The sequence below is a fragment of the Drosophila elegans genome, unplaced genomic scaffold (genome assembly GCF_018152505.1).
Source record: "Drosophila elegans isolate 14027-0461.03 unplaced genomic scaffold, ASM1815250v1 contig_183, whole genome shotgun sequence".
Lineage (NCBI taxonomy): Eukaryota > Metazoa > Arthropoda > Insecta > Diptera > Drosophilidae > Drosophila > Drosophila elegans.
The window spans coordinates 2,363,641-2,388,243 of NW_024545550.1; the positions used below are offsets into that span (position 1 = coordinate 2,363,641).

Genomic DNA, 24,603 nt, shown 5'->3' on the forward strand with positions numbered 1-24,603 from the left:
AATGGTTCCGGAAATTAGATAAGTATACACCAAGAAAAACGATCTGAACTATTGTTCAAATTATTGTTCCTTAATAAAAATACATATTTGATCTTTTCTAAAATAATTAAGTTTTTTTTGTATAACTTGTTTGCGTGTTTTGATTTGTATTTGAAAATAAATGTATCAATACCCAAAGCTTGGCTTCCATTCTTGTTCAAACTAAGTAAGCATATAATTTTTTCCTTATAAATAACCCATCCTAAGCTTTTAAAAATCTATTGCCATTGACTAAATAATGGTAATTTCCTAATTACCATATATATAACGATTACATACTTGCTAAACTCTTTTTATGTAAAGTTCGAATGGAATGGATATTTTCTGAAAACCTATTTCTTAATGAAAATTTTTTTTATGAAAAAATCTTTTCCTAATTTCAAAATAGATCCAAAGTCGATTTCCTCTTACCATAACTAATGCCAATTCAAATGAGTCCGAGTACTTGGGCTTGTTCTTTTCTTTATTGATACACTTATAGCATAGCATAGTATAGATTTTGGTTATCAATAGACATACACCATATACAAATTTCTTTGAAATTATTCCAATTTAATTGCAATAACATTCAAAACTCATCGCAACCTCTGCTCACCAGATCAAAAGAGATACCTTCACAAATATATCAATTACAAATTCGTGTCGCATATTATCAATTTTTTTTAAAATTCACAAAAATTAACAGGGAAACTAATAATACGTTTTCGATCTCGCTCTCGCCAACTATTTATACAAGTCACTGTGGCGTCGATCGCTTTGCGTAGCTTCTTGCTAGTTCGATTGCAACTCGAGATATGATTTTAGTCCGAGCCTTTAAAACTAAGGTGCATACGTTTCTGATTTACTGCTTTGGAAGTAAGTGGTCTTCTTAGATCGGCTGATTCCGGATTCAGAATCGGATTCGAGTATGTCGCTTGTCGCTCTCTTCTCTGGCTAATTTAGATGCTTTTAATCGTTATAATTATATATATGTATGTGTACGCTTATATGCTCGTTCTACAACTAGGTTTGTGTTAACAAAAACAAAAAAATCATAACAATTTCGTAAATGGAAATACATTGATAGTTCGCGTGTGCATGAGTGGATGAGTAGGATGATTTCTCGGGGGGGAAGGATCGAGGGATGGGAATGGGGAAACAGGACACAAAAAACATGGACAGCAACGGAAAGAGCTGGCGAACGAGCAAACGGAAAGCGCAGCAGCAGCAGCAGCCATTGATTCTCACACACTCGATATACGTAGCCGTATATACCTCGATTGGTTATGCACTGGCTATATATATATATATATGTAACATTTAGATTAGTATGCGCGTGTTTTATAAAGTAGACAAATATATGTTCTAGTGGCCTCCGGAGTGCTCGTCGCGTTCGCTTGTACTTCCTCAGAAGACGAAACGGTTGATGTTCATGCCCAGTCCGTTGCCACCGCATCCTCCGGACGGCGGTGGCGCCTGGTCATCCTCGTCGCCATCGCCATCGAAGCTGTGCCGGCTGACGAACCCATTGCCGCCATGCCCGCCGCCGCCGCCGCGCTTGAAGCGCTGCATCTTCAGTTCCTCGTTGTAGACATGGTTGTCCTTCTTCACGTAGTCGCGCAGCTGGCGCGGCAATTCCTCCAGCGTTAGTGGCAGCGACAGCGGCACCGAGACCACTTGGTGGCTCGAACCCGAGCCCAGGCTCGAGCTGCAGCTGGTCGACGCTCCATTCGACTCGTTGGAGCGGCCGCACATCTTGTAGAACAGGATGTAGGGCGTGTTGGGCGAGGTGAGGTTGTGCATCTCCTCCGGCTGCGAGTGGGTAACCAAGTTGTCATTGAACTTGTACCAGTTCTTCGCCTGATCTGCCGCGAATGTAAAGTAGTGGCCGGAATCCATGCTGTAGCCGGCGTGCACAACTCCGGCATACAGATCGTAGTGCACCGTGGACATCTCCTGCAGCGAGTCCGTGGCGCACATCTTTACGGTGACCTGTGATGCCAACAAAAAAAAAAAGGGTGTTAGTTGTTTAGTTGTTCGATCCAGTACACACACTGGCAGTCCACTTACGCTCTCATCGTGGAACACCTTATGCATCAGCTTGGTGCGAAAGTGGTACTTCTGGTCGTACTTGAATTGCTTGAGCGTGAGTATGAGGTTCCTCGGCGCCTGGGTGACACCGATGTGGCGTTCCGCATCGCAGAGTTTCTTGCAGCGCGGACAGAAGTACTGATTGTCACCGTCCAGCTTCTCCGGCGAGCAGTAGTACTCGATCAGATCCTGCACCGAGTAGTTGGTGGCTCCGCAGTCGTCCTTGTCATCGGGAAAGGACAGCTGCAGCTCCCGGAAGCTGTCCTCGTTCCGGCTCTCCCAGCCGCAGCTCAGACAGCGGTAGGTGGTGGACAGCTTGCCGGCGAACGTCTTGTCGATGGTGGACGGTGGCCTCGCAGGAATCGCCGGCTGTCCCGGCTGTTGCGAGCCGTTTGTGCCTTTGGTGGGTGTCGCAGGAGGTGTTGTGGGTGTGGGCTTGTGACTGCCATTGCCATTGGCACTGCTGCCTCCGCTGCCGCTGCCGAGCTCACGATCCTTGCTGTTGTACGGAATCACGCCGCTGGTCACTATCTCCTCGCTCAGCAGGGCGGGCACGTCTTCGATTGCCGAGCTGGCCTTCGGCGGAGCGGCACTGCGACCAGCGGCTGAGGGGCTGTTGATCTCGTGCTCGTGCAGCAGGTCGAGCAGATAGCCTAGGAACTCGGAACTGTCCTGTTGAAGGCCGGGCGTGAACCCGGGCGGTCGGGTGGCATTCAGCACTCGCGAGGGCGTCAGCTCGTAGCGCAGCGAGTGGTGCATCAGGGCGATCTGCTGCTGAACCTTCATCAGCAGGAGCGAGTCGCACTCGATGAGCAGGATCTGTCTGCTGAAACTGGAGGAGACAAGTTTGGAATGAGTTTTGAATTAGAATTGATATTTAAATATACATTAAAACCCAATTTAAAAACAGTTTTTAACCAAAGGAAGGAATAATAGATTTAGTACTTAAATATACATTTAAAAGGCAGTTAATAAACAAAGTTTGTAAACTTTATGCAACCTAATTATGTATCCTAAACAAAGAAATGCTCTAAAGGGCAAATCCATCTTATTTCTATTGATTTGATAGTTAATTAAAACACAATTTAATAAGTTCATACAATTTAAATACTGTTTAAACAGTCGGAGCTCAAAGGAGATAAGGATTTCTGGCTTGACTTACTCGCTGGTCATGGCCAGTGCCTGGAGAACGCTGTTCATGTAGCAGGTGTTTCCCAGGTTCACCAGCCCGACCCTCGCATTCCGCCGACCCCACGGCTGGGCATTCTCGTGCATGGCCCGCGCCAACGCCACGCAATTGGGAGAGGGCTCGAACGTTTGCAGGGCCTTTTTGGCGGCGACATAGAGGTCATCCTGATCGTAGAAACGCAGCATGAGGGCGCTGGTGAGGTCCACCAGCTGCTGCAGACAATTGCGGGCTTCCAGACCAATCTCATCCGTGGTGGCCGACTGGTTCTTCATGTGCTGCAGTACAAGGGGAATCCTTGGCAAGATCTGAAAAAACCAAAACCAAAACTCAATTGAGAGATTCAAGATAATAATCGAGCCGAGTTAACCTTGTGAAAAACCTCGGGCGTCTGGTTAATCGTCGAGAGCATGTGGTACACCACTGGGGCGGCCTTCTGTCGCAGCGCCGGGAAGATCATCACCTGGAACAGCTTCTCTATGTTGTCCAGCGCAATCTCGTCCAGCAGCACCCGCTTGCCCTGGTCCCGCAGGCCCGTGAGCAGGGCCAGCACCCAGAGATTCAGATTGCTGCAGAAGGTGCAGTAGGTGATCCAGTCGCACAGCAGATTCACCGTCTTCCGGATGCTCGCGTCCTGCACATTCTGCTCCAGCAGCGAGTGCACCGCCTCGAGGATCTGGTTGGAGTCGAACAGCTGGAACACAATGGCCACGGCGCACGAGGGCGGCGGCTCGAACGGTGACTTGGTGATCAGCTCGTAGACGACGCGCAGGTAGAACATCTGGTGGAACTTTTCGTTGCGCGTGGCCAGAAAGGCGCCCACCTGACACACGTCCTCCTTGAGCCGTGGACAGTAGCCCCGCGTCCGTGGTATCTGCAGTCGGGCCAGATCCACAATGGCCCGCTCGCAGATGGCCATCACATTGTGGCCCTGCTCTGGCAGATCGATGCTCTGGAGGTGGGCCAGCAGGCTCTTGATGTCCCGCTTGCCAGGTCGATTGGAGTTAAGGCCCTCGCCGGCCGACGAGCCCGTGTCCATGCCCTCGGCCGGTCCTCCGTTCTCGGCGGGCAGCTTCAGTCCGCTGGTGGACATGGGACTGCCGTTGGGCGGCATCCCGTTGCCGGCGCCTGCGGCGTTTTCCGAGGCGTCGCCCGCCTCACTGTTGTTCTGCTTGACGGCCATCCTGCGCAGCAGCCGCCTTGCTTGGGCTGGGGCGTGGAAGTGGGCGGCGCAAAGGCTGAGGATGGACCACTGGACCGACTGGTGCTTCCAGCTACCAGCAGATGGAGGCTTCGGCTTGCCTAGCGCCCGAACACTGCGGCTTTTCCGATGCCTGCGACTCCGAGCGAGGAGTCTGAGCCGCGTGTCCTTGAGCCGCGCTCCGTTACGTGTCGTCGTTACGTTGTTGCGATGACCTTTTGTTGTCTTCCGTTCGGTTCACTGTACACTGTTGATCGCGGCCCGATCTCGGCCAGAAGTGGCAGCACACTTACTTCACCGAATCCTTGGCGAATGTGCGTATGGTGCACGGGAAGGTCGGTGGCCCGTGCCACATTTATCACCCCTTTTTCCGGGTTATCCTGCCTGGCTCTCCGTTCGATTCGTCAATTCACACGTTGCCCGTACAACTGGATGGCGCGGATTGAGTAGATTCGCCCTAATAACTACAATTTTGACTGCTTTTCAACGAATTCTTTGTGATATTTTTCAGATTTGTTAATGTTGTCTACTGAGTCAGTGAAAGCGTTATCGACACGTTCAGACGGCATGACATGCAGGGCGCCTATGCACGATACCTATTTGGGTTGAGAATTACTAAATTTATCATGTCATACTTTATTTATCTGATTTATTTTTATTTATTTGAGTTAAACAAGTCGTACGACTTTTCCTAATAATAATATTTTTTTTCTAAATTGCCTTGCGTGGTGAAATAAATTTTACGACCGTCTTAACGTGCATAGGCCGCCATGTGAAGGCGTTGCCATGTGAATAACAGCTGTTTGTGGCGAATGACAGCTGTTCGTGGTGAATGGCTTTGATATTTGTTTTGACTCGGCTTTTGAACATTTTCGGGATAGAAAAACATTTACAGATAACAAATATATATTAAATTACTATATATACGATGCATCCTGGGCAAATCGAGGTCAACGAGGTCACCGGCTATTGGGAATTTCTGCTCAGTGTGAGTGGTCTGATTATAGTGACAAATCCAATAACGCTGACATGGCTATACATTTCTCAGATCGATTGGAAGGATCCTTGGCTTATTTGCCTTATACTGGTGCATATCATGACCACCACAACTGCTCTACTAAGTCGGAACAACTCAAATTTTCAGGTTTTCCTATTCCTAGTGCTACGTACGTGTAATGTCCGAGGTTTCCGATATATGTCCACTAATGCTTCCGATTTTTGCATGTGCTTTTTCTTCCAGTGCTGGCGGTTTATTTCACCGAAAGCATTAACGAATACGCAGCTCAAAACTGGAGTTCCTTCTCAAAGCAACAGTACTTCGATAGCAACGGACTTTTTATTTCGACAGTTTTTTCAATTCCTATTTTGCTGAACTGTATGCTGCTGATCGTGAGTTGACATTTATCATCATAAGTTCCGGAAGTATATACATATATATTTTTTCTTTTAGGGTACATGGCTCTACAGCTCCACGCAACTGATGGTGACTTTGAAAACAGCCCAACTCAAGGAACGGCTTCGAAAAGAACGCCAAAATAAGGCGGATTCGGAATCCACAGCCAATCATGTCAAGGCAGAATAGAATTTAAACATACAGATAAGGCAGTTGAAAACACAAGCAGAGCTGTGAAGTATACTTTCCAAATAAGTAGTATAATCAAAGATATTAACTGAAGAGTAGTTTACTGCCAATTATTAATAGTTTTTTTGTGTCTTCTAAGTTACCGGCTTTCCAAACTATTTCAATATAATTGTTGCCAATAAATTTGCCTGCCTCTAAGCAAAACACCGAAAAAAATATAAAATCATAAGAACTGTGTTAAAAATCTTCTAAAAATGATCGCTTAATATAGGAAGTATCTCATTACGTTGCCATAATTTAAGAAATGGGTAGCTTTCAAATTTACCGCCATAATATTTTGAGAACTGATTCCAGTTACTAGTCCCGGTTATTATTACTAAGTCCAAAAAGTAATCAATTTTTTAAATTGCTATTAAACTCTTATTAAATTACATCAAATTCGATGGGGACAGGTATTACTGATTACTTCTAGAACTTTTCATTCAGGTTGCTATTAATCTAATCATATTTATATAAGTATGAACTGATTCAAACGAGAGGGAGCGAAAAAAAAAATTTATTTGTTTTTAACTAGTAAAGGCAAATTTTAGTTTGACAATTAAAAACTAAAATTTGCACCTGTTTAGTAAAATAGTTTTAGGCAGTGTGACCGTGAACCTTTAAGACTGAAAATACCCAAGCGAACCATCTAGGAATAGTGAGCTGTAAATGGTATTTTTTGAAACTCTTTTTGTAGCCTGAGTACTGGGCCTTTCCGACCATATTCCCCGGCACCCCGATCTCCACACAAACGGGAGGATTTTTCGAAAAACCTTCCTTTTTAATAACGATTTTTTGATTATTTGCATCGAATCATCCTTTCAACGCTTTGCAATTTTAAGGTTCTTTTCGTCGATCTGAGTGACCATTTTTCAATGTTGGATATCGATGCATGTTAGGGATGGTGATAACATCGATAGCAGTCGATGGGACCGATGTTTCCAAACACCGTTCCTCCCCCACCTCTAGCAAAAATCTCTTTCCGTTTTTGTGCGCAACCAAAAAAGATGGCCGATGTAAATATTTTTTCGAGAATCCATTAAAATCTTGGCATCGGAGCGAGAATTGGCCGAAATGCAGTGCCCAGCTCAGCCAGCGGTGTTCCGCGAACGATGGCCAATGTTATTTCTTGGATTCCCAGTGCGGTCCGTCGGCAAAATGGAAACTAATTCGGTGTTTTTTCTATTTAGCAAGTCGACGAGAATCTGAAGAAGAAGCGTACCTTCAAGAAGTTCACCTACCGCGGTGTGGACTTGGACCAGCTTCTGGACATGCCCAAGTGAGTTATTTTAGCCAGCCGGCAGCATTGCCAAGAGTTAGCCCTAATAAACGCCTTTTTCCGCCGAACAGCAACCAGCTGGTGGAGCTGATGCACAGCCGCGCTCGCAGGCGTTTCTCCCGCGGACTGAAGCGCAAGCCAATGGCCCTGATCAAGAAGCTGCGCAAGGCCAAGAAGGAGGCGCCCCCAAATGAGAAGCCCGAGATCGTCAAGACCCACCTGAGGAACATGATCATCGTCCCCGAGATGACCGGCTCCATCATTGGCGTCTACAACGGCAAGGACTTCGGCCAGGTGAGAACGACATGGAGCTAACATGAGGACCTTTTATGGTGTCTTTATTGGGTGAACAATTGGTTCATAACCCATTTGTTTTCCACGCTTTTTATGCATAAAGTCGAACTATTTTCTGTCAGTTCCTCCGCGTGCGGTTATTCCTCCAAGTTCTCGTTAGTAAAACATACATATATATCTGAGCTGCAAGATGGTTTACTCAAAATAGATATAAGCTTTTCATAGTTCATATACAGGTTTAGCTATTCATTGTCCATACTGCTGGAGTCTTATAATTCAATATTAGGTTATATAGTTGTCTCACAATATTCAAATGAAAGCTATCTTATGTTTGAGGGTTTCAGATTAAGTATTCTTACAGTTTAGTTCATCTCTGTGCTTAAAACTAATAATATGGATTTAAATTCATCGTGTTAAAAAAGTTTTAACAATAATATAAAACAAATAATTGTTCATTTTTGCATAAAGTTTAAAGTTCTTTCAAGCTTATGGAATATTTTGGTAACCATTTCTGTGACGCTACTGAAAAGTACAATTTTCTGTTTTACAAAGGCTAAGTTAAACAAGTCTAACGAAGTTAAATATCGAGTCTTAGTACAACCAATTAAGCAGAGATGTAAGTTAGCCATACCTTAAAAAGACACCATATAAGATCAGGAAATAAGCCTCTCCATGACCTGCCCCTTGATGCACATAACTAACTCTTACTATCCAACCCACAGGTGGAGGTCAAGCCCGAGATGATCGGCCACTATCTGGGCGAGTTCGCTCTGACCTACAAGCCCGTCAAGCACGGTCGTCCCGGTATCGGTGCCACCCACAGCTCCCGTTTCATTCCTCTGAAGTGAGCGGTGCTCGTTTTCTGGGCTCTGTTGATGATGCGTAATAAATGAAACGTACTTTAATAAGAACCCCCGTTTGCGTTTCCCTATCCCCTGTGCCCGAGTAAAGGAGTGGACGCCGCTTAAGAAATGTACGATATCTATTTATTGGAACTTGTAAATCAGTGGCTGCTAACCCTCTGGGAGCTATCTGCGCTGGCGCCGGGCGATGTTGTGGCTGCTGGTGCTGGTGCGGTCGTAGGCCGTGTCCTTCATGAGCGGGGCACTCCGGGGACTCCTGCTGGCCGCCGCCATCTCGCCGACATCGGCCGATCCGTAGGCACTGTCTTTAACTTGAGAAGCATATGGGAGATTAGCATAGCTCGAGTGCCGGGCATCGCAAAGCTCTGAAAGTGCGGCAGGGATTAGTGACTAGTAGAAGCCGGCGGTTGTCATCGCCGAAAGAAGGAGCTCTTGTTGGGGGTGGTGGGGCCCGTGGATGTCTGGAGGTGCTGGCTCAGCTGCTGGAGGCTGTGGCTGTGGCTCTGGCCGTGGTTAAAAGCGCCCAAAGCGGGATAAGCGGCGGTGGCGATGGAGGACTTGAGGATGCTTCGGCTGGAGCCGCGGGTGCCCACTCCAATTGAGTTCTTGGCGGCGGGAGAGGTGTTCACATCGAAGGTGGTTAGCAGGGGATTGTTGCTCAGGGAGCGCTGGTTCAGCCGCGGATCAACCTCACCTAGTCGGTTCAGTTCGGTCTCCATGGAGGTGTACATGGTCAGGTTGCTGGCCAGCAGATCCTGCCGCGAGCCCAAAGTCAACAGACTATCGGCGTTGTTCAGCGTGGACGCCGTGGTGCTGTAGTTGGAGGAGGGGCTGGCCGACTTGGAATACGACATGGCCACCTGGCCCATCTCGCTGGGTCCCTGCTGCAGTGCCCCCGTGCGCGGATCGAAGTGCTTCTGTGTGGCGTCCTTCAGGGTGCTGATGATCTCCTTGGCGCTCTCCGTCGGAGCCGCCGGCTTGCGCAGCGATGAGATGTGTCCGGGCAGCGGCTCCCGAGAAACCGACGAGGATGGTGACGCCGAATTGGTCTCCTCGTTCTCCTCCTGCAATATAAAAGGAATTTACAAGGAAATAAACCTGTTTAACTCGGAAAAATATTCAACCTTTGGTTTGTATAGTATGTAAGGATCGGATACTTATATATGTATTTGAAATGCTTAACCCAAGAACAATTTAGTTATTTTCTAAGACAATTCAATTTTACTTGGCAGGTTGCCCATTAAATCTAATTAAGGTATTTTTGTCAAGACTTCAAGATCAGTTCCCTTTAGCATTCAAGAGCATGAAGAGAGAAGGAACCTGTTCAGATCTCTAAAAAGTTATTTGTGAATTGAAACAGTTCTCTTAAGAAAACCCCAAATTCCTCATCTGCATTTGCTTATTGTTTAATTATACTACCTTTAATTCTATTAACCTATAACTGGAAGAATGTCACCTGAAAATTTCAAGTGAAATTTCTTTAACCTTTGGTATGAACAGATTATTTACTGTAAGCCTCAGACTAAATTTTAAGCTAAGCAATATTTTAAAGACGTCGTTCTTCAAACAAGGTTTTTACGTTTGTCGGGAAGAAATAGCTTAGCTGTTTAAATTACGAATAAAACACAAACAAAAAAAATGTTGGTCTAGTTTTCAGATGACTTTACAAACTGAGTCGATTTATTTTGGCTATCTTAAGAATAAGCTTTGTTAGGAATTTAGATACTGAAATATTTTTATTTATGTTTGTTTTCAAATTAGCTTGATACCACTAAATTCAATTTTTATTACTTTATGCTCAAAAAAATATATCATAACGTTAATCCAACTTGAATATAAGTTAATTCAAGATATAAATTATGTTTATTTTTAACAAGTTTCTAAAACAAGACTTAACTCAGTGCAACTGACCAAAAAAATTAATTTTTACAAAAATGTAATTACCTTTGTACCTTTCGCAAATGAACTGTACCTTACCTAGTTCCAAGAAACAAGTACCTTTCCCAACATCTGTCCCCCTAAATCACTATCTCTCACCTCATCCTCCTCCGTGATGATGGACGACTCTATCCAGTCTTTGATCCGGTTCTTCTTCTGCTGCCGGTCCACATTGGTCTCGATGCCGCAGTCGGCCAGGGTGTAGAGCAGCTTGTTCTTCTCGTCCGGACTGCTGTGGAAGGAGTACATGGAGGGACACAGCTCGTCGGTCTCGTACTCGGCCATCTCCTTTTGGGCGGTCTTGGCCAGCCAGCGGTCGTCTAGGAACTTGGTCACGTCGGCCAGGCTCTTCGGACGGTTGGAGATCCTGGCGAAGAAGCGCTTGAACATGCGCTGGGCATTCGAGGTGAGGAGCTTGAAGAGGCGCGGAGTGCGCCGCAGCGGCATCATCATCAGGCCGCCCTGCCAGGCCACATAGCGCACGTACCGCGGATCATCGGAGGCAGCCTTCTGCCAGGGCAGGCACCCGGTTAAACACACAAAAATCACAATGCCAAACTGCCACACATCGTGGCTGGGATCGGCTCTAAAATCAGGGTTAATCACGTTACTTAATTTGAGATTTTTTTTATGACTTTGGCACTTACTTGTAACTGCCCTCCGGTTTGATTTCTAATACTTCAGGCGGACTGTATGGCAGCCACTCATTGCGCCGCTCTACAGTGGTACCTGTGGGAAAGGACTCGCCGAAATCGCAGAGCTTGATGCGTTGGAAGTCCGAGCGGTAGATGAGCACGTTGTCTAACTTTATATCCCGATGCACAATGTCTCTGGGGGAATAACAATGCAATTAGCTTATAAAATGTCGTATATTGTTATTATAATTATTTAATGCTATTTTATAGCTAAAACTACAAGCTGGTTAAATATTTTAAGTTTTTTTTTTGTGTTTTGTTTCTTTACATACATAATAATTTAATTTACAAATATTATATTTTGTTTGCATTATGTATTTGTTATTTTCGATGGGGTTAGATTAAAAGTGGATATGTTTAAAGGACTTGAAGGTTTGTTGGTTTATTAACTTAAGCAGTATTAAATTTTAAGCAGGTCTATCGTAGTTACTTTGTTTTAATACAGTTAAATTACATTTTATTTAAACATTCTTCAATTCAGAATGCAGTGATAATGTAACAAAAGGCGCAACAAAATGAAGTCAAACATACATATCATAAATATTTCAGTGTTTGTATAATGATAGAGGGTTATAGTTTTTTGTTCAGCCTTATTACATTTTCTTGAAATCTCTTAAAGCTTTTTGCATTTCTGGATGGATTGCATATTCTGGCGAATATAGTAAACTTACTTTGAATGCATGTAGTCAATGGCAGAGGCCAGTTGTTTAGCCACACGCTTGCTGTAAACTTCGCCCACACCCGAATCGGTCACGTTCGATGTGAGATCACCTACAATTGGTGTATATATAGATATATAGAGTCGGGCTTTTTGTAACTTAAAACTTATAGTGGTGAGACCCACCCAGTGGAGCATATTCCTGGGTAAAAACGTAGAAACCCGCTGTCTCGAAGGCCACGTCGTAGGTGGTCACAATGTGCCGGTGAACGCCCAAATGGAGTCCGTAGTGGAATTCCCGGTAAAAGTCTCGCAGGGTTACATATGGCTTGGGTACTGCTTTCAGGACCATCTCGGTCTGTGATCCCCGATGTTCCACCAACAGGATCTTCCCGAACCATCCTTCGCCAACAATCTGTATGATATCAAACTCGTCCACAAGCTGGATCTATATATAGATGACACATTAAAATAGCTGCGATTAAACTGTTTAGAAACATAATAAAATCTCTTTTAAAACCATTTTTGGAAAGGAAAATAAAACTTATATTGCTTTAAATAAATAAGAAATATTTCTTATTAGTTTATAGAGATGCAGGTTTAAATTGAGCAATTTAGACTGCAAATCTTGTTATAAATGCAGCTTCCATTAATCGCATATTAATTGCTTCCAATGCGGAAAAATCAAAGAGAGCTTTTCGTAAAATGTAATGCCTCGTTAAAGACCCACCTCAACTATATCTGAACGATTAAATGTACAAATGCACAGAGAGACATGTGTATATAGTATGCGTTACCTAGACCTATTAAACATTACTGTATTCGAGACCGAGACGCTGCACAATGCTGTTTGTTTTTAATGAGCAGAAATCTAATCGTTAACATGGCATTTTCCCCGCCGTATTGTATTGTATTGTAGACGATTTCCCGGGGAAGAGATTATTGGCAGATTGCCCATCATACCGATCAAGACGGGACTCGGCCAAGTCGCACTCTTAATACCTTTCTACATATGTATATCTACTTATTTATGGCGGGATAAATCGTAAAATAATAATTGGACACAAGTCGTGCAGAAATAAATGCGTATTCTATTTACATTTGGAATTATTGGATTTGGATCGATCCTGTTTCGGCAACAGCCGATATATTCACTCACCTTCTCCAATTCGAACTCTCGGATCTTGTGAATGTGTCCACGTGGTTTCTTCGACATTTTGGGCTGTTTACATATAGGGGCTGGCTATTCGTTTGAAATTGTGGTTCCAGCTAACACGCTTTGTTTACTGCTGGTCAGTTCATATCACTTGATTCACTTTCGATTCACTTTCTGCGTAGCTTTGTCCATAAGCAATTGAAACAGTTTTTGTACGCCAATGTATATACCAGAATGTATCTACATATTTACACTTTGTGTACAAGACGGGCGTTGTAAATATTTATAGCGACAGCAGCGGCAGAAGCAGCAGCAAAAACCATAAGCACCAAAGGAAAACATTTCTATATCTGTTGGATTCCTTTATATTTATGTATCTTTTGTTGCTGTTCCTGCACGCGGCAAAAGTTAATTACAAGATGAATCGATCGGCTGGCCGGGATTTGTGTTTTCGCTTCCTGGTAAAACGGACAACTTGGGACTGCTGCACTGCGTGTCTGGTGGAAATTCACCAAACAAATAATCCGCGCGAGCGTGTGCACATATAAATATTTTGACACGTACACACACACGAGCGGAATTCGAAAAAAAAAAGATTTCAATTTTCAGATTTTAGATTTCCGATTTCAGAACCAGGCCGTAGAATTCTTCTCGCCACTCTCCCGGCTTCGCTGATTCTATTCTGTTTTGATGTTTGTTTTCTCTCTTCGCTTTATGCATAATATCAACAGCTAAATTAAAAATAATGCCCGCTTGCCTCTTATATAAAAAGCTCTGCGATAGTGTGGCAAATTTTTGCCTGCGAGAATTCCCATGGATTTTATCCAGGCGAACGCACTTTATCGACACGCACCGTGGCAAAAACGTTAAGTGCCCTGGCTTTCCTACACACACAGTTGGTTGGTTGTATGTATTTATACCGCTGCACTTTTGGTTCAAAAATCTACGGATTGGTCCTTAACGCATCCGAAGAACATGACCGTCCGTTGCCAACTGCTCTCGGTTGGAATTTAAAAAAAGATATTCTGAGCACTGCACGCGAGCGTTTTCGAATAAGTTTTCGAAATATGTTTGCCAGGCAGATGTGGGAATATTGGGAAAGAGTGTGAAATAGAGAAGGAGACTGAGAGCATTCGTATCGTTGCACAAGCTAAAAGCCAAAATAGAGTCGGGCCAGCAGCAGTGGCCTTTACAGTGCTTAACCCTTATATCTCATATCTCACATAAGCAAATATTTATATTTATTGTAATTTATTTAAGTTAACTTTATACATTATTAACTTATAATGTTACACAAGTTAAATAGATTAATGTCATTGTCATTATTTACATACAAGTTGTAGGTCTTACATCATCTTATTTTAATTTGCTATTATACTAAGTCGGGGCAACTGGTTGTACAATGATTTCAATGATTCTTATTTATGATATTTAAGTGTTTGTTGTACTGTAGATAACGGAAACAAATAAATACAAACATTTTCATTTATGGAAATAACTAACAAAATAATCATAGAAGATACTTTGCAAAGTATTTCGAGAATTTAAATATATAGTTAGCTCCCAGTGGGTTAACATAGCCCTGCTGTTAACCTCTCGAGTTAACATAATCATCTTAAGTTAACAGAGCACACGTATAGCAGTCGCTCACGCACACGGACACAGACTGCACCAATACAATGGCAAGGGCATGTAGACACAGACATCGCGTATACGCACCGTTTTCGCTGTATATGTAAGGCAACTCTAATTGGTCACTTCCGTTCCGGTTCCGTCGACTTTTCCTTGGCGCATGCGACTTCTGGCTTTCATAATTCGGGTGCTTGGGCGGCTTCCATGAAAGTGTGACCATAATGGACACACTTTCCCTGCCCGCTCTTTTTTTAAACTCGTCGCATCATGCTGAGGAAAAATCACCGCATCGCAACCAAAGGAGATGCTCGTGAAAAAGAGACGAACCGCGTGGAAGGTCTGGCCTATGCTTGGCTTTTCCTTCTTGGTTTATCCTGCATTCGCGCAAACCGTCAATGTCCCAGCAGGTCTGCCGCCAACGGTCAATGCAACCTATCAGGAAATTGGGATGGGCGGCTGGACACCACAGACCTCCACCACAACACAGCAGATTAGTGGAAGTGGGTCTGTAGTCTCTACAACCACAACAAACGGCAGCAGTACGGATGCTCTGCAATCAATGTATTCCCAGTCATGGGGATATGCTGCTGCCCAAAATGCCAGCGCCATGGGGGTAAGCCCAGATGCTCTGGCCGCAACGTGCGCTGTAGAGTCAGGGTGTCGCAACGTTTATACAGCAAATGGCAACTCATCGATTACTGGTGCATTTCAAATGTCGAACGGCACCTACAATGAAGCTCTGCAAAAGGCGTTGGCCTCTAACCCCAGCCTTGCATCCAGTATCACCAACACGGGAATTTCTGGCCAGCAAGATCCGGCCACACAGGCGGTTGCTGCGGCACAGTATCTCAAGGATGCTGCGACATCTCTTCAGAATTCAGGGATTAGCAACCCGACCGCTCTTGATGCCAGAGGCTATTATAACTTCGGTCCGCACGCAGGAGTTCAGCTTGCGCAGGCAGATGAGAACGCTTCTATGGCCTCCGTATTATCCAATATGTCGTCTGACCAACTTGCTAAAAACGGCATTTCGCCGGGTGAGACAGTCGGACAATGGAAATCTAATGTTGCTTCTAAAATGGGAACAGCAGCAAACTCTCCAATCCTTGCTAGTTAATTGAGGGTATTATGAAATTACGAAATCTGCTGGCTTTTGCCTTAGCCGTTGCCCCTATCCCAGCTCTGGCTGCCGGTTTGACACCAGTAAAACCCTTAGCTGGGTACACATGCATGATGCTGAATGAAACTGCAGCACAATCAATGGACTTCCAACATCCGGTTTCGTTCAAGCTGAGACCTTTTGACAATGAGCCCGATATTGCGCCAGTCGGAAATCAGGTGGCCGTAAAAATTGGTGCACGTGTTATGAATGGCTATGTCGAAACATTTGATTTTGCATTCCGCCCGCGCTGGGTCGCACAGAAATACCTTGAGCCTTATCATGCAAAGGCCGATCCCTCTGCAACATGTACTCCTGCCGTCATGTCAAATGGCCATCTTGGCTTCAAGTATGGTCACTAAGCCCAGCTTAGGCACTAACGAGAGACCTTCCTGGCATTAATGTCTCTAGTCTAAGGTAATAGAAAAGCCGCCATAAGGCGGCTTTTTTTGTGGATCAGCTGGCTGTGCTCAAACTGTGTTCCTGAAAGGCCGGATCATTCAGTCGTTTACGAGGGGATGGTCGCGCTAGAATTGCTGCTTCCAGATCGAGCAACCATGCCGAGAGATCAGGAGGCAATGACGATGTCCCAGCAATGGCGCGTCGAAACTGTGTGCGATGCATATCGCATCTCTCGGCCGCGAGACGTTCCGTCCAGCCCAGCACCATGAGACACTGGAACAGTCGGCGACCGGAGAGCCGTTGAGCCGGGCGTTCGGAAGAAGAGGGGGTGTCTGTCGTTTTCATAGTGTGATGTTGGCTGGCCATGATGCGACCGGCCAACCTTCACTGTGTTTTATCCCTGAATCAGGAAGGCCCGGAGCAAGCGCTTCCAGAATGGAACCCCTTCTGCCCTCCATGTCCGCTGGAGTTGCCTGTCTGCCGCAAGGCTATCCCATAGCAAAGGCGAGACGGACAGCCTCTCTCGTCGGGTTGCCCCCTCTCTGCGTTGCCGTTTCCGCTCCTTGCGGATCATGATCGCACGGGCAAGATTCATGACACACCTCTCTCGCAAGCTGAACTGCCGCCGTAGAGCTTTTCCACGACACCGATAACTTCTGACCCAGGCACTGTGACGGTCCAGTACGTTCCATTCCTGCCGACCTTACTCACGTTGCACTCGTCAATCATCCAATGATTTTCCATGGCTGTCGCGGGTGTCACGAAGATGGCGCGTCCGGCAGACAATTCCGTCTCCGGATGCCCTGACAGCCACAGCACGTCTGAACTGTCTTCGTGCTTCGGATCGTGAGGCTCAATCCCGGAAACCCTGGCGCCCAGTAAAGCCACTATTTTCAAGGATACATGATAGCACCCTTCCAAGGACTTCGCGTAACCCGCTGGTTTTTGCTTGACAGTGATGGTCAGGGGCAAAGAGGGATCGAAATTTTTTTCTCTCCGGACTGCTTTCATGAGACTGCCGAATTGTGCTTCGGCCTCATCATCCGCCACAGTCATGGAGACAATCGTCTCTGGCTGATAAACCTCTCTCGGCACCTGATTCTCCGTTGTCTGTAAACCGTCATCTTTTCAGACAGTCTGGTTGGTTCTTCTTGTTATGCTGACCTTGGGTTTCTTCTGGGGCAAAAGACAGTCACGTCCCATCCTCCAGCCAGTTTTCAACCTTCAAGCCTCGGATGCGCATAAACTCACGTGTGTTGTTCGTCACCAGGGTCGCCTTGAGGGTGTAGGCGTGAGCCGCGATGAGCAGATCATTCATGCCGATCGTCTGCCCTGCGGCTTCGAGTTCGGCGCGGATGCCACCGTATTCACAGTCGGCAGGAATATCGAGAGGCAGCACGGGGACAAACGCCAGCACGCTTTCAACCCTGTTTAACAGCTTTGCAGAGCCTTTTTTAGCGCATCCATATCGTAACTCAGCGGCCACAATGATGCTGGTGCAAAGGTCGCCGGGATCGATACGTTCGATGCGACGCGCGCTCGGGCCGGAAGGATTGCGGACAAGATCACTGATGATATTGGTATCAAGGAGATAGGCGCTCACAGAATATCTTCCGGTCTGGCGGCTACGTCCTGAATATCGGGAAAATCGTCTTGTGGGGTCAGCTGCGGCTCTTCGCGCCATGCCATGAGAAGCTCCTTCAACGTTGAAGGGGTTTTCACAGGCTCCAGAACAAGCTTGTCACCGTCACGGCGGATCAGCACGCGATCTCCTGGCATTTCAAATTCGACAGGAATACGCACAGCCTGACTGCGATTGTTCCGAAAGAGTTTCACTTCGCGCGGTCGGGGAGTCATTTCAGGAACAGGCATAAGGGCCTCCTCTATGTATATCCCTAATTGTATATGCCAAACATGATGACTTCAAGGCTTTTTAATTGCCCATTAAAGATGCCCGACAGTCACACCATCCCGCCCCCCGCATGTAGTGCACCATATAATCGACGCCCGCTATGGACAGCGGCATAGCCACCCCCTGCAACCCTTCCAGACGGGCTTCGTCTCGGCGTGAGGCGATAAAAGCCAGCGCACTCCCTCTTGAGAAAGGCCTGAAGGATTCATCCTCGCGCAACTGAAACCGTAACGGGACAAGGTCGGCCAGCCCGCGGGCGACATCGTGTGGGGTTGGCTCCGGCTCTGGCACCTTGGACCGGAGCAACGAAGAGGCCACTCGGTCTTCCTGAATGGCCAGCAGCAGCCTTTCAAACCGCCTGAGTGTGTTGAGCCTGAGAAAGGAAGGTGTAGGCATTCCATTCACGATATGGAATGCCGTGCGCCCCAGCTCCTGGACAAGCTGTCTCATGCCGCCACTCTCCTGCGGATCATGCCAATGCGGTCAAGCACCCGCGCATCACGGGCGGCGATTGCGGCCATCCTTGCCTGCTCTTCTTCTGCTTCGATTTCTGCCATGATCTGCCGATTGAGGGCTATTCTCCCTTCTTCGTTCTCGCTGTCCCAGTCATCTTCCTCTGCATCATCGCATCCTGCGGGGCAGCATCCGTATTCAATGCCGTGGCAGCAGAAGCCCTCAAGGTGGAAGTCATCGGCCTCTGGGGCATAGTCCCCTTTCTGTCTGGCATACTCTTGCAGGGCGGCGGCCTGATCGGGGGTGAGATGAGAGGCTGTGTGATCAATCTCTCTTGTCAGTTTCTGAACATAGAGTTCATAAGAGCAGCCACAGCCTTTGCTTGCTGCGGAATTGGCTGTTTCGTACAGTTCTGCGACATCACACATGAGGAATACTCCGGCTGAACTGACCGGGGCACCTCCCCGGCCTTAGAGGAAAAAAAGGGCACTCAGAACGGTATCTCGTCGTCCAGATCACCGTTTGACTGGGGAGCATCCCATGCCCCCGCCTGACCGCCGTTACTGCGGGCGCCAGAGTTCCGTGGGGCGTTGCTGTATCCGCCAGTCTGTTCGCCTTCCTCAGTGTGTCGCGTATCCAGAATGGTCAGCTCTCCGCCAAACCGAGGAATTACAACTTCCGTGGTGTACATATCTTTTCCGTCCTGCCCCTGCCATTTCCGGGTCTGGAGTGAGCCTTCGAGATAGACCTTGCGACCCTTGCGCAGGAAACGCTCAGCAACATCTGCGATACGATCATTAAAGACGACGACTTTGTGCCATTCAGTGCGTTCACGCCGTTCGCCTGACTGGCGGTCGTTCCACGTATCAGACGTGGCCAGGGTGAAAGAAACAATCTTCTGCCCAGACTGTGAGTGACGCACTTCCGGGTCTTTACCGAGGTTGCCGACAAGAATAACTTTATTAACGGAACCAGCCATAACACTTCTCCTACACAGCTATACTTCAGATGAAACCGGCTTTACTGGCCGTTGGCGGTGTTGTTTCTTCCGCCTACAAGTAAAAGATAATGATACGGATACTCAAATAACGCAAGGAAAAACAACAGAAAATCGCAATAAAATATAAGGTTTTTAAAGGAAAATCCAAATACAAAAACCTTTCTTTTCCGCATGCCCTTTATTTACTTACAAATACATAAGTAAATACCAAGTATAGAAAAGGACGGCGGTGAGCATTAGCACGAAAGTGGCGAGACCCCGTTTAGGGGGCTCGACATCTCTTAGCGGCTATGCCGCTTAGAGATGCTGGGCGAACGCACCCCGACAGGGGCGCCCCGGACACTGCGGAGGATCACCCGGAAAAGCTGAAACGGTCAGAGAAAAAAGAAGCAACCCGACAGGAAACATAAGGTCATGCCGGTCATGGCAAGAACGATACAGCCCTGCGGCCATAAGCGTGAGACTATCCAGAACCCCCTCCCCCGCACCCAGCCTCACATAAAGAGGAAATAGGGTGCAGTGATCCCCCTCATGAGCAGAGACTGACTGAGCTAACAGGGAAGCTGAATCGTCAGAGCGTGAGAACAGTCCAAGAACTGCCGGGGCGCAGCCCCGGCCGTTCATAGTTGGCCAGCTCTGCTGGCCCCCTTTTCCCCGCGCTGGTGCGAGGCATAAGAGAAAGGCGGCACTGAGGCCGCCTTGTTGTCATGAATGATGGGACGCCTGAGCGTCTAGCCTGTCGCGTAATTTGTTCAGTCGGCGGAGTATTGGGCCGAGAGCAAACCCCACTACCAACGTAATGATGCAGAACGGCACGACGATGCCAATCATATTGATTGTGAAGTTATTCATGGTCGCTGCTCTCCTTGTCTGGAGGATATTGGATATAGGCCAGAGTTAGCAAGGAAATTACTTCCACCGATGAAGCCACGCCAGCGGCAACCATCATCATACGCCAATTTACCCCCATTTGTGAGGTAAAAAACGGGGTTATGATACCAACCCCAATCACACTTAGCGACATCGTCTGCAAGGCTGACGCTACTGCCTTAAGCCGATCTTCCTGAGATTTCCGGGTCTGCCTTGGGGGCAGAATAGCCCGGAGAAAGCGGCGCTCTCGGTCTGTAATCTGGTTCGTGTCCATCAAATTCTATCCGGTTTGAAGGAAAGAGAACCGGGCGGCGAAGCCGCCCGGCCGCTGTATCAGAAGCCCAGAGCGTCTGCCTGTGCATCGGCGATCTGACGATCAAGAGAGCGGGCAGAGGTGCGGCTGTAGGGCTTCCATTCAGAGCCAAAATATTCTGCGTAAGCCTTGGCAGCACCTTCTGCGAGGGCTGACAGGCCATAGGCTTTCATGCCGAGTTGTGCGGCAAATTCGCGGGCGAAGGCGGCGCGGTTGGCCTGCCCGTCAACGCCCATGCGATCTTCGTCGCGGTTGTCGTTTGTAAAGCCTGAGGAGATTTCACGGGCGGCCTGCCGCTTGGTTTCGTAGAACTGGGCCTGCCCGAAAGCAGAGGCCACACGTGCGCCAACGATGCGCTGCATGTGCATTTCAAGAGCGCGGTAATTCTTTTCACCGTTTACAGTGGTTGCAAGAATTGGTTCCATGATCTTGATTTCTTCCATCACGGAATTGTAACCGGCTCCGAGCACTTCATCTGTGTCCACTTCCTCAATGGCAAAGGCGCGGGCAATGGCTGCGGCCTGTGCATCGGTGGGAATGAGTGCCTTGACGGCTTCAAGGCTGGCGATAGGGGCAGCGGCCTTGCGGTCAACGGCTTCCTGAAAGGAACGGGCGCGGGGTGCGTTTTTATTGGCCTTGTTGGCTTTCTTCTCTTGCGCTTCGGTGTGGGCTTGAGCGATAGCAGTAGCAGCGTTTGACATGACCAATCTCCTGTCTGGCGTTAGCCCCGTTTCAGTGTTCGCATCACTGGCTCGGGGCGCTTTGTGCTTGGGAGTTATTTCCCTCTCACAAGTAAAAGATAGTACAAACCGCCCACCACCGCAAGCATAAAATGCAATAAAAACAACAAAATAAATGAATTATTTTTGTTTACTTGCCAATTAACTTCCGCTTTCCTTTCCGCATGCCCTTTATTTACTTTCACACAAACAAGTAAAGCCAAGTATAAAAAAAACGACGGTGAGCATTAGCACGAAAGTGGCGAGACCCCGTTTAGGGGGCTCGACATCTCTTGGCGGCTCGGCCGCCTAGAGATGCTGAGCGAACGCACCCCGACAGGGGCGTCCCGGATCCTTATTGAAGGGACACACGCAAGACCAGGGCAAACGGAAACAAGGAACCTGCAACAGGCAAAGCCCAACCTGACATGAACTTTCTTCATAATTTTGAAGCAAGACTGTTTTTTCTCAATTCGGTCGCATCATGGCCTGACAGAAACGCAGAACGGAATTTTATTATGTGTAAGGACAACACGATGAGATCTAAGGCACTCCCCAAAAGCCCATGGGCAAGACCCTGTATTATTGAGCTCACATCTGGCGGAAATCCCTTCTCTCTCTTTGCGCGAGAGCAATCCGACCATTTTACTCTTATAAGATCGAAAGCGGGCATGACCTCCTTCAGCGTCCTATCAGACCAAAGAAGTGACCCGTCCCTCACGAAAAACACCCCGTCCGACGATAGCCAGTGAGCTGCTCATGGTTTCTCCACGCTCCACGGCGAAATACAAACCCCGCCAGCCGGATCTGTTTGGATATCGCAAGCCACGCGCACCACGGCGCTATCTGGCACACATGATTGATGTTGGAGATCACGGCTGTATCTATGAACCGGGCAATACATGCGTTGCCTTGTTTTCATGCGCCCGCTGTGGCTGGGAGAGTGGCTGGATTGAGCGTCAGAACAAAACACATGTTCTACGGGGCATCCCCTGTGAGCGCTGCAACGGCCAAAATGACGGAGCAACGTCACAAGAACATCACTGAGTTGCCGGAGAGAGGCAACGTGTTAAACAAGTTAAACCATTACAGGCCAAAGATTTAGTCTTGGGACGGCATTTGGAAACCAAAGAGAGCAGTATAATGGCGCATTCAGTATCAGGACATGAAACTGACACTCAGAAATTCAGTCACACCGTGGCAATCGTATCAGCTTATGTCAGTCATAACACGATAAGTGCTGAGGCGCTCCCAGATCTGATCCGATCGGTTCATTCAACACTGGAGACACTCACCCTGCCCCAGCCTACGCCTGCGGTGGTTCAGGAGAAGACAGCACCCGCATCGGCCTCTCACCCATTGGACGAGACTGTCCTACACCCCCAACAGGCTCTTTCTCCTGCCGTTGATGTCAAGCGCTCCGTCTTCCCTGATTACATCATCTGTCTTGAGGATGGTCAGAAAACCAAGATGTTGAAGTCTTATCTTCGGAAACATTTCAACATGAGCCCTGAAGACTATCGAACACGCTGGGGCTTGCCTCCCGAGTATCCCATGGTGGCTCCGAACTACTCTGCCCAACGTGCCGCGATTGCCAAACGCACTGCTCTTGGGAGACATGGTCCGGGCGCCAAAGCAAAAGGCATGGAAGATCGCCGCGCTCGCACGTCTCAAACGAAATAAGTCTGACCATTCAATAAAAAGTCCCTTTCTCGTTTTCGGTCGCATGACGATGGATGACACCTGAAGCATCGATACACAAATGGGAAACGAGACATGGATAGCGATAGCGTTAGTCTCAACGCAGTTTTAATTCTGTTGCTTTACTCTGTTGTGGTTTTTATTGTGACGAGACTTTGGTTTACCGAACGCAGACAGTGTATACTCGCATTCTGTTTACTTACAGTTCCGGCCTTTCTGGCGGCATTGTGTGGTGGCTCGGACTCACTGTTCAGCAATGTGCCCTAACAAGGAGAACACTTGATGATGAATCCTAATGATAACACACGCACTATAACCCAAGGCGTAACTTACGGGTTTGCAGAAATAGCGATTGGCTGCTCCGCCATTGGCCTTGCCTGTTCTGGTCACACGACCGTCGCCCAATGGATGATGATTCCTACCACTGTGACTGGTATGTTAGCCTGGGGTTACATGATGAAAGCCGCGAAGATACGGTGAAACGCTCTCCTCCCACCTGCAAGACAGGCTATGCAGGTGGGATAACTCTGGCGCTAGAATGCGAAAGGCTTCCGCATCGCCAGGTCTTTCATCAGAGGCAGTTTGGACTGGTGGATGACTGAGACGCTCGCCATGTTATAAATTGGCCGACCGTCCATGTAGCCAAAGGCAAATAAAGCCGCCGCATCCTTCATTTCATGCAGGGGCCGGACAAACCAGTCATGAGTGTCTGTTCCTCCAGGCTGCCCAAGGAGCGCTGTCAGCGTCTCGATTTTCCTCTTTCTCCACTCAGGACACTCGTCACCGAGTGTTGCAATCTGCAAAGACACCCCACAGCCCATTTTTTGCAAGAGGGTGTCAGGCGTTACTGCCTCAGAGACTATTGTCCTACATTTGCGTATGTATGTCTCGGCGGCCGTTTCAGATGCCCCACTGAACCGCATGCCGCCCCCTTCACATGACGCAGCAAAAGTGACGAGCTGACGCATCACTTCCCACTCTGATCCCATTGCAATCAGTGACCAGTTTCTGACACGCCTTTGGAGGGTGCGCTGGCGGGACGCATAGGATTCATAGAGGTTGTTGTCGCCACCTAATTCGAAGAAAAGATACTGGTCACTTGAAAACCCATGATCTGGGAAGGCTGCGTTTAGAGTGTCCGCAGAAAACCTCGTGGCTGCGAGGTCATAAACAATACGATAGGACATGAGATGTCGCTTTCTTAAGAGTTATGAACTCCTTCAGATCCGACCGGAACGGGCTGTCGGGTCATGCGCGGCGCACCGCGCCGGCACCGCAGGCCGTCTGGCGCAGCCAGACGGACGAGGAGCCACCGCTTGATGCGAGAGACCGTTTCGGTCAGTGACATATTTATGTTGGAAACAAATATATTTCTTAGATTTTAAATATAAATACTGATAAGAAAAATAAATAAATTGAAAGAGTAGATTTAATATCAGAAC

General features: G+C 47.4%; 5 protein-coding genes across 7 annotated transcripts; 2 read left to right on the forward strand and 3 right to left on the reverse strand.

Annotated features, from left to right (window-relative positions):
* Positions 1 to 484: 484 nt before the first annotated feature.
* Positions 485 to 5,076, reverse strand: LOC108137955 (ubiquitin carboxyl-terminal hydrolase 35). The gene is made up of 4 exons (XM_017259915.2): positions 3,666 to 5,076; positions 3,272 to 3,603; positions 2,089 to 2,941; positions 485 to 2,010 (listed from the first exon to the last, which is right to left on the reverse strand). Exons 1-4 carry the CDS (start codon positions 4,476 to 4,478, stop codon positions 1,426 to 1,428), a joined length of 2,583 nt encoding a protein of 860 aa, XP_017115404.1. The 5' UTR covers positions 4,479 to 5,076; the 3' UTR covers positions 485 to 1,425.
* Positions 5,077 to 5,317: 241 nt separating this feature from the next.
* On the forward strand, positions 5,318 to 6,301 carry LOC108137956 (transmembrane protein 18). Its single transcript, XM_017259916.2, has 4 exons — positions 5,318 to 5,484; positions 5,545 to 5,662; positions 5,737 to 5,885; positions 5,947 to 6,301. Exons 1-4 carry the CDS (start codon positions 5,425 to 5,427, stop codon positions 6,076 to 6,078), a joined length of 459 nt encoding a protein of 152 aa, XP_017115405.1. The 5' UTR covers positions 5,318 to 5,424; the 3' UTR covers positions 6,079 to 6,301.
* Positions 6,302 to 7,025: 724 nt separating this feature from the next.
* LOC108137969 (40S ribosomal protein S15) lies at positions 7,026 to 8,601 on the forward strand. Its single transcript, XM_017259938.2, has 4 exons — positions 7,026 to 7,133; positions 7,308 to 7,396; positions 7,468 to 7,690; positions 8,413 to 8,601. The coding sequence occupies exons 1-4, from the start codon at positions 7,044 to 7,046 to the stop codon at positions 8,536 to 8,538; spliced, it is 528 nt and encodes a 175-aa protein (XP_017115427.1). The 5' UTR covers positions 7,026 to 7,043; the 3' UTR covers positions 8,539 to 8,601.
* Positions 8,602 to 8,654: 53 nt separating this feature from the next.
* LOC108137968 (serine/threonine-protein kinase SBK1) lies at positions 8,655 to 14,006 on the reverse strand. Of its 3 annotated transcripts, none has more exons than XM_017259937.2 (7): positions 13,004 to 14,006; positions 12,031 to 12,292; positions 11,858 to 11,957; positions 11,139 to 11,321; positions 10,591 to 11,077; positions 9,248 to 9,617; positions 8,655 to 8,864 (listed from the first exon to the last, which is right to left on the reverse strand). In XM_017259937.2, the coding sequence occupies exons 1-7, from the start codon at positions 13,058 to 13,060 to the stop codon at positions 8,719 to 8,721; spliced, it is 1,605 nt and encodes a 534-aa protein (XP_017115426.1). In that variant the 5' UTR covers positions 13,061 to 14,006; the 3' UTR covers positions 8,655 to 8,718. The 3 variants fall into 3 exon arrangements, with proteins under 3 accessions (XP_017115426.1, XP_017115425.1, XP_017115424.1); XM_017259936.2 differs by having other exon boundaries at positions 8,655 to 8,918; XM_017259935.2 differs by having other exon boundaries at positions 8,762 to 9,617.
* Positions 14,007 to 19,048: 5,042 nt separating this feature from the next.
* LOC121466823 (single-stranded DNA-binding protein-like) lies at positions 19,049 to 19,537 on the reverse strand. Its single transcript, XM_041707341.1, has one exon. The coding sequence runs from the start codon at positions 19,535 to 19,537 to the stop codon at positions 19,049 to 19,051; it is 489 nt and encodes a 162-aa protein (XP_041563275.1).
* Positions 19,538 to 24,603: the final 5,066 nt, after the last annotated feature.